The sequence below is a fragment of the Schistocerca cancellata genome, chromosome 2, assembly GCF_023864275.1.
Source record: "Schistocerca cancellata isolate TAMUIC-IGC-003103 chromosome 2, iqSchCanc2.1, whole genome shotgun sequence".
Lineage (NCBI taxonomy): Eukaryota > Metazoa > Arthropoda > Insecta > Orthoptera > Acrididae > Schistocerca > Schistocerca cancellata.
In genome coordinates, this window is record NC_064627.1 from 460,057,122 (window position 1) to 460,070,750 (window position 13,629).

The window sequence follows — 13,629 nt, forward strand, 5'->3', positions numbered from 1 at the left end:
TTGCTTGTTTAAGTCGACACTTGTACATTCGGAGCGTCCAGAAAAACGTTTGATAGCTCATATATAGGGAAATTTATAATTGCCTTTTCAGTCTAATATTTTTAGTTTCTTAGAAAAAACAAACATGATTCGTTGCAAGTATCTCTCTCTCTCAGCACTGCACAGCCAGCCAAAGTAAAAATAAGATTAATATTTTCGAATCTGCTAAATACGTTTACGTTCGTTTTGAGTTAAGTATTTTGGTACGTAATTTGCAAGAAAGGTGAAAATAAGAATATCAAAACGTGCTGGCACAATCAGAGAAGTCACAGCATTAAGCAAGCTATGTCTTAAACTCCAAACGAAACATGCATGCTCATACTGAAGGAAAGTGAAAAGGAGAAGACAATTTAACAGTGTGAGTAATATATATAAATAAGTACACGAGCAGGAACTTTTCTAGTGTTACCCCGTAACAAAATGTTACTTTACGTTAAGCGTATGGTATACTAATTTGTAAGTAGCAGTTATAGATACTAAAGACGCTTAATTTTCCCGCCACATAATCATTCTACACACGCAAAAAATGGCGTCATGTAATCTCTCCCAGGTCAACTTTGGGGTAGAGGCTACGAAAAGCTACGTTTTTTAATATCAGTTTAATTTAATAGATTCTGCATCACATTATAATTAATTAAAATTAATTAACTCTTTTTTTACATATTTTGTCCTTCGAAGATATTTATTTGTAATTAGTACTCTCGACGTCACTTGCTTTTCAGAATACTTGCGCAGTGCACTTCCCTTTCCCCAAGTTCACGGTGGTGCTCTGCCTGTGGATAGAAGTTTTCTGATTGTGTAACTGAATTATTTATAATAGTCGTAAGTACACATTATTCGTATACTGGCACTCTCAGATACTGTCTTAATTTTCATCCGTGGACTAACGTTTTATTGCAGTGCATCGACTTGTATCAGTTGCGGTGTGGCGTGATCTACCGGTATAGCCTTTTCATCTCATTACTTGAACAGTGCTAAAATATTAAGAAATAAACACAGAAAAGGCATTTCTGTATACTTGACAAACTCATTAGACATAAATGTTAAATAAATTTTCATATATGTGTAATCTTTAACGGCCACGAGGGCTGCGGTAGCTAACGTTTGCTTTTGAACTTTTGACGATTACAACATTTGATCACGCTAATCAGTAATTGTATATGAGCTTATGGAGCAGACCAAACTTTTGCATTAAAAAAATGTTTCTGTTTCGCAGATAATGGCACCACCATCCTACTCCGATTTGGGTAAAGACGCTCGCAACGTGTTTGGAAAGGGTTATCATTTCGGCTTAATTAAGCTTGATTGTAAAACAAAGTCAGCCTCTGGAGTTGAATTCTCAATGGGAGGTTTTTCCAATCAAGATACAGGAAAACTGTTCGGTTCATTGGAAACTAAGTACGGAATCAAAGAGTATGGTAAGTGTAGCGCCTACTTGCAATTCTTAGTTTTGGCAGTAACAAGACGAATACAGTATACGACTGAATTTTTCCATCATAGAGTTCCCATAGTTACCAAGAATTTTATGCTGCTCTTCCAATACCATAAAGTTGTCAGATACAGTTTGTTCGCTGTGATTTGTATGCATGAAATTACGTAGTTATGTTCAGTGTTGGGTTTGCAGAAAAACTGCATTTATATTAACTGTTGACCCACGATTAAAAAAATGTTCTGTACTAAACGACGGTAATTTGGGAGAACTAAATTTGGAACGTCAGAAAATGTAGTCTCATGAGTTTTGTTGCATGTCAGTATGGTGAAGAAACTAGGCAAAACAACTGTCTGAGACAGCAATTGCTTGTGATTGTAACATACTAATCGAAAGTATGTTGATGCCTTAGTCTACAGTGGTGTCTTTACAATGTGCAACTTGAAACACAATTGTACCCTGTCAAGCTGTCAGTGTCACTATGCAAGCTAAATAATGGGCACTTAGGTAATGTGTAAGAGAGTGCATTGTGAGTGTACATATGCCTCAGCTCTTAAGTTTAGTTTCTTTGGAGATTGATTAATTTTAGGTTTTCTATGCTTGCTTGCATCCTCTGAATTATTACAGTACTGTACTGTTATGTATTAGCTATTGAGTTTTTCATTTTACTATGCTGTAATCAAAACATTTGTGCTGTGAAGAGTGCTGAATTTGTTAATCAACTGTAGGCACTGCCTTCCTGTCACATTGTACTTGTAGACACCTGAGCACAAGCCTAGGTATGAAGTCAGCAAATAAGTACTGAGCTTGCTCACTCCACATCACCCTCTAAAACTTATAATGGTTGTGGGCATTTCCATTTGGTTTGAATTGTGTACATGCTGAACAGGAATAGAAAACTGTGCTACCTTTGAAAATCTGCCTTACTTACTTTTTGACACAGTAATTTTGTGATTGACATTTCAGTGAGTCGATTAGTAGATACCAGCTGTCACCCACTTGTGGCTGTTCATAAAGTGTCATAGTCTGCATTGCAAGCACACGCAGAACCTTGTCAAATGCGGCTGGTTACATGTCTGCAGCACTGCTACCAGCACCTGTCAACAATTACTAAATCTGTTATTTGGTTTAGTCTGACTTCGAGTACTTCCACCATTTGGTCTTGGTTGATGTATTTGTAACACACTCACTCTTCCTCCTCCCCCCCCCCCCCCCTTGTTATTAACTTTATTGACCACTTGAGTTGTTAAACCTTGTCTTTCTCGTTGATGGGTGTACTGTTTGGCTCTTGATCCACCCAATTCCGATTCATTCTTTCCAGTTGTAATTTTCTCAATTTGATTTGAGTCTCAGTAGTATGTATCATTTCTACTGAAAATTTGTAGGTCTTTAAGAATATAAATTTCATATTGGTTTTCTGGATCTGTTGTGAAGTGAAGCTGCTTTAAGAGCTTGCTGAATTTCTCAGATAAATTGTCCTTTCTTCTAAGATTTCTCATTACAAGTTGTAAAATCCTGTTTCCTTGCATTTGTAAGATATAGGAAAATGGTTATTATCTACATTACATTGATGATTGGGTCAGTCTCCATGGAGAGTTTAATTGCCAGTCTTTGAGATGTAATCAGGAGCTACATTGTACAGCAGTGGGATAATATATTTACTTGGTACATGGTTTGATGTGACATTTAGTGTACATATCTCAGGTCTGAGTAATTATGCAAAGCTGTCATAATCCTGAGAGTAACAGAAAGGAAGAATCTGAAATGAATGGTTGGTTGAGCCCATAGACATGATTCCATCTTTAACTATTGACTTAGCGTGCAGCATCCTGTGCGTCAAACAGTGCACTGTTAATATAAAGGTCTGCTATAAATGAGTCATTTGTTTTCAGAGTTCTATATTTTCCCAAGTATTAAATGTACAAATGTGATTCATAAGTGAATAGAATTGCAAATTCAGTGTTTAAATTGTGCCCAACAATGGGCATTAAGAGTGCAGTGCAGTGACAAAATACCAATAAAACAAAGTTTTATGTGTTTGAATATGTGAGATGTTTCTGCTGCTACAGTGCAGCATGCATTCAAAAATGAATTACAGAAAAAAAACACCATGTAAATAGAGCATTGTTTGTGTCAACAGTTGACACACGAAGATTCTCTGTAAACAGAAAAGTATGGGACATTTTGCAACATTGGTTCTATTGCAAACTGTACAGTTTGCAGCTTATGCTAAAATTAAAACAAAGATTATGGGTATGCCTTCACTTTTCCATCACAGTGTAGTATGTGCATGGGGGCACTGAACTGACTCATTAAATTGTAGTGCATGAATGAGATTTGGTGAACATTAATGCTTTCTGTCCAGTGTTGCAGAAGAAGCTGTATGAACTATGGACTGTTTTCCTCGTGTCAAAGACTGTGTTGGGCTACCTCTTACCTCGGTAAGATTTCATCTTCCAACAATACAGGACACACCCTTATTTGAGCATTGATATTCATTACTACCTAAATGTTCCTCATCGTTGGATTGGGTGAAGTGATGAAGATGTTGTGGCCCTGTTCCCTTTTTTTCCCCCCCAACTCACCTGTCGTAATGCATTGTGGTTTTTTCCCATTTTGGGAATAGATAAGGATTGTGTGTACATGTGTACTCCTGCAACCAAGAACACTGGAACTCCGCAGAGAACACATCAGTGCTCCTCTGATGATCAGTTACAGGCTGTTGACACCTAAGGCATGGAACTAACTTTTGCTTGGACATGTCATGTGACTAGAGGATCACTAGTGGAACATTTGTAGAGTGGAAAATGTAAACTTGGCGAGTGTTTTCCTCGGTCATATTTGTACTTGTAATAATATGCATGATATAGGGTTTTGAAATTGGATTAATAATTTGTGGTAGACTGAGATGTCATGGGAATAGCAATAGTTTTGCTATAGCACATATTTTACATGTATTCAGGTTTAGTGAGTGGTTAATGTCTGGTGTTGTATTCGCAAATGTCAGTTTTGATTGCATAGACTAGGCAGAGAAAGTTGCCAGTTTTAGCTTATTGCCATCATCAGATCACCATTCTGATATTTGTTGCAGATCATGTCTTCAGTGATTGATGATGGCAACAAGCTGAAACTGGTCATTGTGAACTTAATAGTATAAGTTATCATTTTTATAAATGCCTGCCTTGATCTTAAATTGAGAAGTCTGCCATTTTGCTATCAAGGGTTAAAACAGATGGCTGGTATTGTTAGTTCCAGCGTTTATGTAGTTATTGGCAGATAATTACTTGTACAATGTAATCATAGTTTCGAGTAGTAGTTAGTGACCCCGTGATGGTGCCCTAATTTTGAACAAAACCTCACTTTATTTTACTGTACCTGTAATGTGAATAACTGTTCTGATGCATTTCAGAATGCTTTGTCCTAAGACATTAGTCTGATGTAAAATGCCTAAGCCTGTTGTATCTCTCCCATTTGATAGTTGACTGAGTTGTTTGAAAGTTGATTACTTCAGTGCCTAAAAGAAAAGAATTTTTTGAAATTATTAATATGAACATGAGAGCAGTCTTAGCTTTAAAAGTCTGAAATGAATTCTCATGTCGTTAAATCTAGTATATCTAACAAATTAGGAAATAAAGCTAGAAAATATTCACAAAAGTTACATTTATTCATACATCAGTAACATTAGGTTAATACCGAAAATTAAAAATCTTAATGAAGGTTAAATAAACAATTAAGTCCTCAAATTGGTTGGTAAAACTTTAAACAGCTTAAGTCTGAAATATGAGAATCCTAGTGGTCTTTAGTTCGACACACTGAGTGGACTGCAGAATTCACAACTTAGATGCATGTTGATGTTGAACCACAATAAGTTTTGAGTTGGTTCCAACTTCTGGAGAGAATCTTTCCTACCTTTTTCCTCTTCTAGCATTGAAAATGCTATTTCCTTCTTTTTGACAGTTGCATACTGTTCTGTAGATGAAATGTAGACGAACATACCTACGCATTCCATGGCCACAATTTCTCAGTATCAGCAATCACTTTATACTCCTCAAGTGGTATATAATCACAGCAAACCTTGACAGGTCTTTGTAAGTTAGTAGTGGACTGCTGTGACTACAGTGTGCAACCAGGAAACGTGTTATAGGAAGTGGGTGGTTACTGGAGCTATGTTTATCTTGTGCTTAGTTTTGGAATGGATGCTTTTTGTAGTTCAACAAGAGCTGTATGAAGAACTGATGGAGGAAAGATGGGGGACTTTGTGCTGGCAATTTTCTGGAAAGGTTCACTACTGCCATGACTGCAAAGCAGCGGTGAAACTTCCACTGTGCTAAAGAAAAATTGATTTACTATGAATAATCTGGCAGCCAAACAAACCCAAGTTACGTAGTACTTGCTAAAGTCAGTGTTCCCAATAATAGACAATGGTTTTCTGCCCATCTCGTAAATATAAGCTACTGAGAAATAACAGTATATATAAGAAATCATTTTGGAATTGCTATCACAATGACAGCAAGTAAACAAATGCACAATAATGTGTGTATAATCGTAAAGAAGCACAAGCTTTTGATAACGGAGTAAAGAAATGCAGAAAATAAGCATTTGATGATGACCGATATCTTGAAAACAATATGGTACATAGTTTACAAAAGAAGTAATAACTCACACTGTCTTACAAAGATAATGATGCAGAAGTTGACCAATATTTATAGCTTTTCACTCAAGATCTCCGGCGACAATGGCGCTCATCCACCCAGCTTCCTATCGTCACTGTAGTTGGAATCAGGGCCAAACCCATTTTCTTGATTGTATCACAAACACAGATTGAATGAATGTCTTCACCCACAGTTTTGTACGAGAATATGCTGAGAGCCATAACAGTATATACCTTTTCTAACAGGACTTTGTGTTTGTCTACCACTTTGTAACAGAAAGCCATGCTTTTCAGTACAGCTTTCAGTAGCATTTCTAATTGCTGAAAAGTTCACTTTCCAATAACAATGCTAGTAACTTTGCTACTGTAGGATTCTCTTTCCTGCTGCAGTAAGCATAAATATGCCAGCGAGTTGCACCAGTCTTGAGAGAATCTGTCAGTGATGGGTTGAGGGTGCTTTTTCTTATTTCCGGGAGTTACTTGATCTATGTTATCTGATAAAGGCATCCCAGAAGTTTTACAGCTCACGTCTACATCTTTCAACTTTTGCAGTAATATCCCATGCTTACCACTGTTCTTGCACTAACTCCAAGAACTTTAGATGTTCGTTCCACAACTTTATCGGCAGGAACTTACAGCTGTCCATTAGTACTATTTCTGCTGCTCATGTAGACAAACATACCTATGCCATTGCATAAGCCACAGTGAAACAAAGCAGAGCGCAACGCGAGCACGGGGTCGAAATGATAACAATGCATGTTGTTTATGTTCACACCAAACAAAGCCAGCAATGTGGAAGCTTTGACATCACAACTGGCAGCAGTTACCAGGGTGAGATTGGTTCACATCCCACAACCAGTGCCTCATGCTTCTTGTTAGTCACTTATCAACCTGTTTCACTGCAAACTTGTAACCCATATATCACATGCAAAGTTTCAGCAGCCTGGGTATAGTGTTAGTAGCATCACAGAACAAAAGAACAGTTGCTTGCCTCTTGTGGACATCTGAGACTTGTAAAAGTTTGTTAGTGTGATTTATTTTCAGTGCGACTGTTTTTGTTACAAATGAACATGCTTAGAACTTGATGTAGAGTATACTCACAGTGTTGGTTATGCTCATTTAACTACCTTAATAACTTCAGTGTTTTCACAGTCTGTGAAGATGAGTTATTGATGTCAAGATGACACAAACAGGAAAGAGTTTCTTAAAACAGCATTTCACTAATGATGCTTGTTTGTTCAGTTCAGCGTCACAATGAAACATAACTGCAGGTGTCATAATGATTCCACTGTTAGTAAGAGCTTCTCTTTATTCCTAAGTCTGGCAATAAAATTTTGACATCTCATTTTGTCATTAATCTCATTTTCTTGTACTCTTCTGCCATAAAATTTGTGTTTGGAGGACTCTGATATTTTATGTTTATTAGCATGAATTTTAGTTTCTGTAGTGGTCAGTGTTAAGCACTATTATACTTCATGGCAGGCAGCTTACAAGAAAATTTGCAGTATACTGTTGTCATTCCTGTATGCTGGAGAAATTGTACAGCTGACACCAAATATGTCAAAGATAGTTCACCATCTTCTATCTAATTACACACTGCTGCAACGTTGGTTCATTTTATTGAACTTTGTTGTTTCCTTGTGTTGCTGAAAGAGACATTAGTTTCATTGGTTGTGCTGCAGTATTTGTGGGTTGCTTGTGTAACAGCATTGAGTGGATTTGTAACTAAACTGTCATTATACATTTCTGCGTAAAAAAAAAGTTTTTAGTTAAATGCAACCTGCAGCCGTTCCATTGAGGAAAATAAAATGAAGTAATATTATAAACAAGGCTGTAATTAGCTTCCTGCTGTTAAATTTTTGAGCAGGAGCAGAGGCAAGGTCAAAGAATTATAACTAAAAAAGTTCTTATGAATATAATAGAGGGAAACATTCAACATGGGAAAAATATATCTAAAAAGAAAGATGATGAGACTTACCAAACAAAAGCATTGGCAGGTCGATAAACACAAACATACACACAAAATTCAAGCTTTCGCAACAAACGGTTGCTTCGTCAGGAAAGAGGGAAGGAGAGGGAAAGACGAAAGGATGTGGTTTTTAAGGGAGAGGGTAAGGAGTCATTCCAATCCTGGGAGCGGAAAGACTTACCTTAGGGGGAAGAAAGGACAGGTATACACACGCGCACGCACATATATATATATATATATATATATATATATATATATATATATATATATATAATAGAGGGAAACATTCCACGTGGGAAAAATATATTTAAAAAGAAAGATGATGAGACTTACCCAACAAATGTGCTGGCAGGTCGATAGACACACAAATAAACACAAACATACACACAAAACTCTAGCTTTCGCAACCAACGGTTGCCTCGTCAGGATAGAGGGAAGGAGAAGGAAAGACAAAAGGATTTGGTTTTAAGGGAGAGGGTAAGGAGTCATTCCAATCCCGGGAGCGGAGAGACTTACCTTAGGGGGGAAAAAAGGACAGGTTTACACTCGCACACACACACATATCCATCCACACATACACAGACACAAGCAGACATTTCAAAATGTCTGCTTGTGTCTGTGTATGTGTGGATGGATATGTGTGTGTGTGCGAGTGTAAACCTGTCCTTTTTTCCCCCTAAGGTAAGTCTCTCCGCTCCCGGGATTGGAATGACTCCTTACCCTCTCCCTTAAAACCCAATCCTTTTGTCTTTCCTTCTCCTTCCCTCTTTCCTGACGAGGCAACCGTTGGTTGCGAAAGCTAGAGTTTTGTGTGTATGTTTGTGTTTATTTGTGTGTCTATCGACCTCCCAGCGCATTTGTTGGGTAAGTCTCATCATCTTTCTTTTTATATATATATATATATATATATATATATATATATATATATATATATATATATATATATAAAATATGTCTGCTTGTGTCTGTATATGTGTGGATGGATATGTGTGTGTGTGTGCGAGTGTGTACCCGTCCTTTTTTCCCCCTAAGGTAAGTCTTTCCGCTCCCGGGACTGGAATGACTCCTTACCCTCTCCCTTAAAACCCACATCCTTTCGTCTTTCCCTCTCCTTCCCTCTTTCCTGATGAGGCAACAGTTTGTTGCGAAAGCTTGAATTTTGTGTGTATGTTTGTGTTCGTTTGTGTGTCTGTCGACCTGCCAGCACTTTCATTTGGTAAGTCACATCATCTTTGTTTTTAGATATATTTTTCCTTCGTGGAATGTTTCCTTCTATTATAACCATATATATATATATATATATATATATATATATATATATATATATATATATATATATATATATATATAGACACACACACACACACACACACACACACACACACACACACACACACACACACACACACACACAGCAGACATTTGTAAAGGCAAAGAGTTTGGGCATCTCTGCGGATGGATATGTGTGTGTGTGTGTGTGTGTGTGCGTGTGCGCGCGCGAGTGTATACCTGTCCTTTTTCCCCCTAAGGTAAGTCTTTCTGCTACCGGGATTGGAATGACTCCTTACCCTCTCCCTTAAAACCCACATCCTTTCGTCTTTCCCTCTCCTTCCCTCTTTCCTGACGAAGCAACCGTTTGTTGCGAAAGCTTGAATTTTGTGTGTATGTTTGTGTTTGTTTGTGTGTCTATCGAACTGCCAGCGCTTTTGTTTGGTCTCGTCATCTTTCTTTTTAGATATAAAAAAGTTCTTAAATTCATCATAGCTGTTGTAACATAATAGGAAACCCTTGTGAAGATTTATCTTGATGCAATAAAAGAATAAGAAAGATGTAAACAAATTAAGCCATCATATATGCCTCAGTTGATGTATTGTGAATTAATAAATGATTAACTTTGTGCTTTCCAGGACTGGTATTTTCTGAGAAATGGAACACAGATAATACATTGGGCATGGAAGTGAGTGTTGACAATTACCTTGCCAAAGGACTGAAAATTTCATTGGACTCAACATTTGCACCACAAACTGGGTAACTGAAGCTTTTTTTAAAGCTAATATCATAGTGTATTGTTGCACTTTGTCATACTTCCGTTTTTGTTTCAGGAGCAAGTCAGGCTGCCTAAAAACTGAATTTAAGAATGATATGTGTGCAGTTAACATGGACGTTGATTTGATTTTGGCAGGTCCTAATGTTAAAGTAGCAACTGTTCTTGGTTATAATGGTAAGAGTTTGATAGAGTACCTTGTATTGCATAAAAGAAAGTTAATGAAATTAGTCATTTATATTTTGAATATTTCATTATATCACAGCTAACTTTTAAATTTTCAGGATGGCTAGTAGGTTACCAGACTGCCTTTGACAGTCAGAAATCCAAACTAACTAAAAACAATATTTCCCTTGGATACTCGGCTAGTGATTTCATTCTCCATACCAATGTGTAAGTACTTGAGCTATAAGCTAATAATATAAAAGTAGAGGGAATTACCTGTTTTTGAAACAGGATAACACTTAGTGTTGGTCAGAGAACTTGAACTTCTGGTAACTTTGCCTTAATTTTTTGATAAATAAATGTAGTCAGTCATCAGTGTGCTCTATTCACAGTGGCCTTTAGGCTGATGGTATGTGTGATCCAGTGCTCCTAGAGAGGTGTTTTATTGTATGATTCAACTGTCGTGTAATTGTAACATTGTTTGCATGTAACAAAATTTCTTTCTCTTGCGCTACTGTAAAGATTGGGGGATAACAGAACACCAAAAAATGCAAGGGGGAAGCATGCTGCTGTGTTGATTGGATTGTCATTTTTGGAACATTGAAACAATTCTTTGGCTTACTGGTAGTCACATCATAGGCATTGTGGTTTACTTCCCAGAACAAGTGAAATATTTGTTGTATGTAGTAGTAAGCACATTGTGAAAAAAGCTCTTGGAATGCATTGTAATATTTTAAAGCACTGTCATTGATAAATCTTCAATTTACAGGAATGATGGGCAGGAATTTGGTGGATCGATTTATCAGAAAGTGAACTCCCAGCTGGAAGCGGGAGCCCAACTAGCGTGGTTTGCAGGCACAAATGAAACCAATTTTGGAATTGGATGCAAATATTCTATTGACAGAGAATCCTCTATTAGAGCAAAAGTTAATAATGCCAGCCAGATAGGGATAGGTTACTCACAGAAAATCCGTGAAGGTAAGTGTTAAAATTGCCGTGATTTTTGCAAGTAGCAATGACTAATATTTGTGTGTTTATGGGGGGGGGGGTTGTCATATCAATGAAATTAAGACATCTAAATTAAGCTAAACAAAACAAGGCAGGATAATCATTCCAGGCATTAGCATACTTTAAGAAACTGAGAGGTGTGTAAGCTTACAAGCTTCATAGGAATTTCTCCTTGATTAGTTTGGAAATGAGGAAAATGTAGGGTGATAATGATAATTTCTGATAAAAATAATAAATTTTTAAGAAGGTGGAGTGTGAATTGAAATAAACAAATACAGTGAGAAGTGGATGGTACTGTAAAGATGACATTTCCTTTGGAGAAGCAAAGCAAAGTGCTGAAATGCTGAGTTGTACCTTCTGATGTAAAATACACGTTTGCTTCAACTTGTAGAATCTTCTCTCTACTGTAATTTTGTTAAGTGCTTTTCTTCCATGAAGACTTGATTGATTAAATAAGGGTGATGGGCTCATGAGAAAAGTATTTAATACAGTAAACCATACAATAAATTTATGAAAAGTGTACACATGTCTAACAGAATGCAGAGTGCAAAATTGTTGTGCAAATTGCTTGCACCCCTGGATTACACTAGTGCTTACAAATTGGGCACTAGTTCGCACAGGGGTTAGATGAACATTTGATGGATGTCAGTGACATAACAGTAAACAGTTGTTGTCACATCGCTGCAATCATACAGTGCAATGAGCCATGTCACCCATGGAAGCTGAGACATTTCTGAATTTGGTTAGGTAGTTACAATTTTGTAAATGAATGTAAGAACTTAATGCGGTGATACTAATGTTAGCTCTGAGTTTGTTGTGTTTTCCAGATATGAAATTTGTGTGTTGGTTTTTACTTAACTGCATATCAAATTTTTATGATACGTAACTAGGAAATACGTAGTTGCAACAATATTAGAGAAGGAAAGTTGCTACTCACCATATAGTGGTTATGCTGAGTCACATAGGAACAACAAAAAGATTCACACAATTATAGCTTTCGGAAGTTACGGCCTTTAACACCACACACACACACACACACACACACACACTCTCTACTTTGTGTGCGTGCATGTGTTTGTGTGTCTATTGTTGACAAAGGCTTTAATGGCAGAAAGCTATAATTGTGTGAATCTTTTTGTTGTGCATCTCACAACTCTGCATATCCGCTATACAGTGAGTAGCAACTTTCCTTCTCTAATATTGTTACATTCCATTCTGAATTTTCCATTGTTTGAAATATGTAGTTGTTAAATTGTTATGTAAATGAGTGTTCGTGTATTGTATGTAACCAATTTTCTTGCATCCAGGTATTACGGTTAGTTTGTCAGCGCTAATTGACGGCAAGAATTTCAACCAGGGTGGACACAAGATAGGTGTAGCTCTCGAGATGGAGGCCTAGAAGTGTCACAGAAAGTACAGTGATAACATGGTGAAGCTTGAAGAAAAGTGTTATTGGTAGAAGTATGCCGGTGATGGAATGGACTGCACATGGAATATGTGCCCAGACTTTGTTCACATTTTACCAGCATTATTTATTTTTACAGCTAGCAGCACAAAATTGTGCTTCGTGATCCTTTGAATAATTATACAGCATGGTGAAACAAAACTTGAGGATGTTAATATTTTAGATGTCACTATTGGAGACACCTATGTATTTACTGTATTGTTGGCTGAATTAAAACATAATTGTATAAGAACTACTGTACAGTATAAGTGCTGAAATTTTCTTCAAGCCTCACATTTGTAAATTACAAAATGAAACCATTTTGAAGGTGCAATGAACTGACAGTGTGTAAACCTGGATTTATCCTACCCGTAATTCACAAATTTTATCCACAAGACCTTAGTATTATTTTGAAACTTCTGCTTCACACGGTAAATTGGTGCTTTTCATATTGAAATTTGCACATTTCATTTTAGCATCTTGCTTAATTAATAGCAGTGTGGAGTATAGTTTTCCCAAAAAGACTTTTGCCTGTGTAATGCAATTTGTACATGTTGTGTTGGAGGTCATAGAAATGAATTTTGTAGATAATTGTTTAAGAATAAAGGTGGATGTCCACTTCAGTAGAATAAAAGCTTTTTACTTAAAAACATCAGGTCTGAACTGTAGGATCTTTGACATTCTTCAAAAGTCAGTTGTAGCACATGGAAAACATTGAAGAGGTGTCGGCTATACAAGAAGAGTTGGCACTGTCAAGAAAATATTCTGTAAATTAAAAAAATTTGTTGACATGGGGGGGGGGGGGGTAGTGAGCAGTTCAAACACCAAAATAGCGACCGAATTTTAGTTACGTATTAAAAGGTCAGTGAAAGTAGCTTAT

General features: G+C 36.9%; 1 protein-coding gene across 1 annotated transcript; it reads left to right on the forward strand.

Moving 5' to 3' along the window:
• Nucleotides 1-721: 721 nt before the first annotated feature.
• Nucleotides 722-13,087, forward strand: LOC126161960 (voltage-dependent anion-selective channel-like). The gene is made up of 7 exons (XM_049918144.1): nucleotides 722-861; nucleotides 1,256-1,457; nucleotides 9,996-10,116; nucleotides 10,191-10,309; nucleotides 10,417-10,525; nucleotides 11,067-11,275; nucleotides 12,613-13,087. The coding sequence occupies exons 2-7, from the start codon at nucleotides 1,259-1,261 to the stop codon at nucleotides 12,702-12,704; spliced, it is 849 nt and encodes a 282-aa protein (XP_049774101.1). The 5' UTR covers nucleotides 722-861; nucleotides 1,256-1,258; the 3' UTR covers nucleotides 12,705-13,087.
• Nucleotides 13,088-13,629: the final 542 nt, after the last annotated feature.

What these genes read in the sequence shown, in the direction of transcription:
- LOC126161960 (XM_049918144.1), top strand. Translation starts at nt 1,259, where the DNA reads ATGGCACCACCATCCTACTCCGATTTGGGTAAAGACGCTCGCAACGTG. An exon ending in AACTGTTCTTGGTTATAATG is followed by an intron (nt 10,310 to 10,416) that starts GTAAGAGTTTGA and finishes TTAAATTTTCAG; the next exon opens with GATGGCTAGTAGGTTACCAG. An exon ending in CTCACAGAAAATCCGTGAAG is followed by an intron (nt 11,276 to 12,612) that starts GTAAGTGTTAAA and finishes TCTTGCATCCAG; the next exon opens with GTATTACGGTTAGTTTGTCA.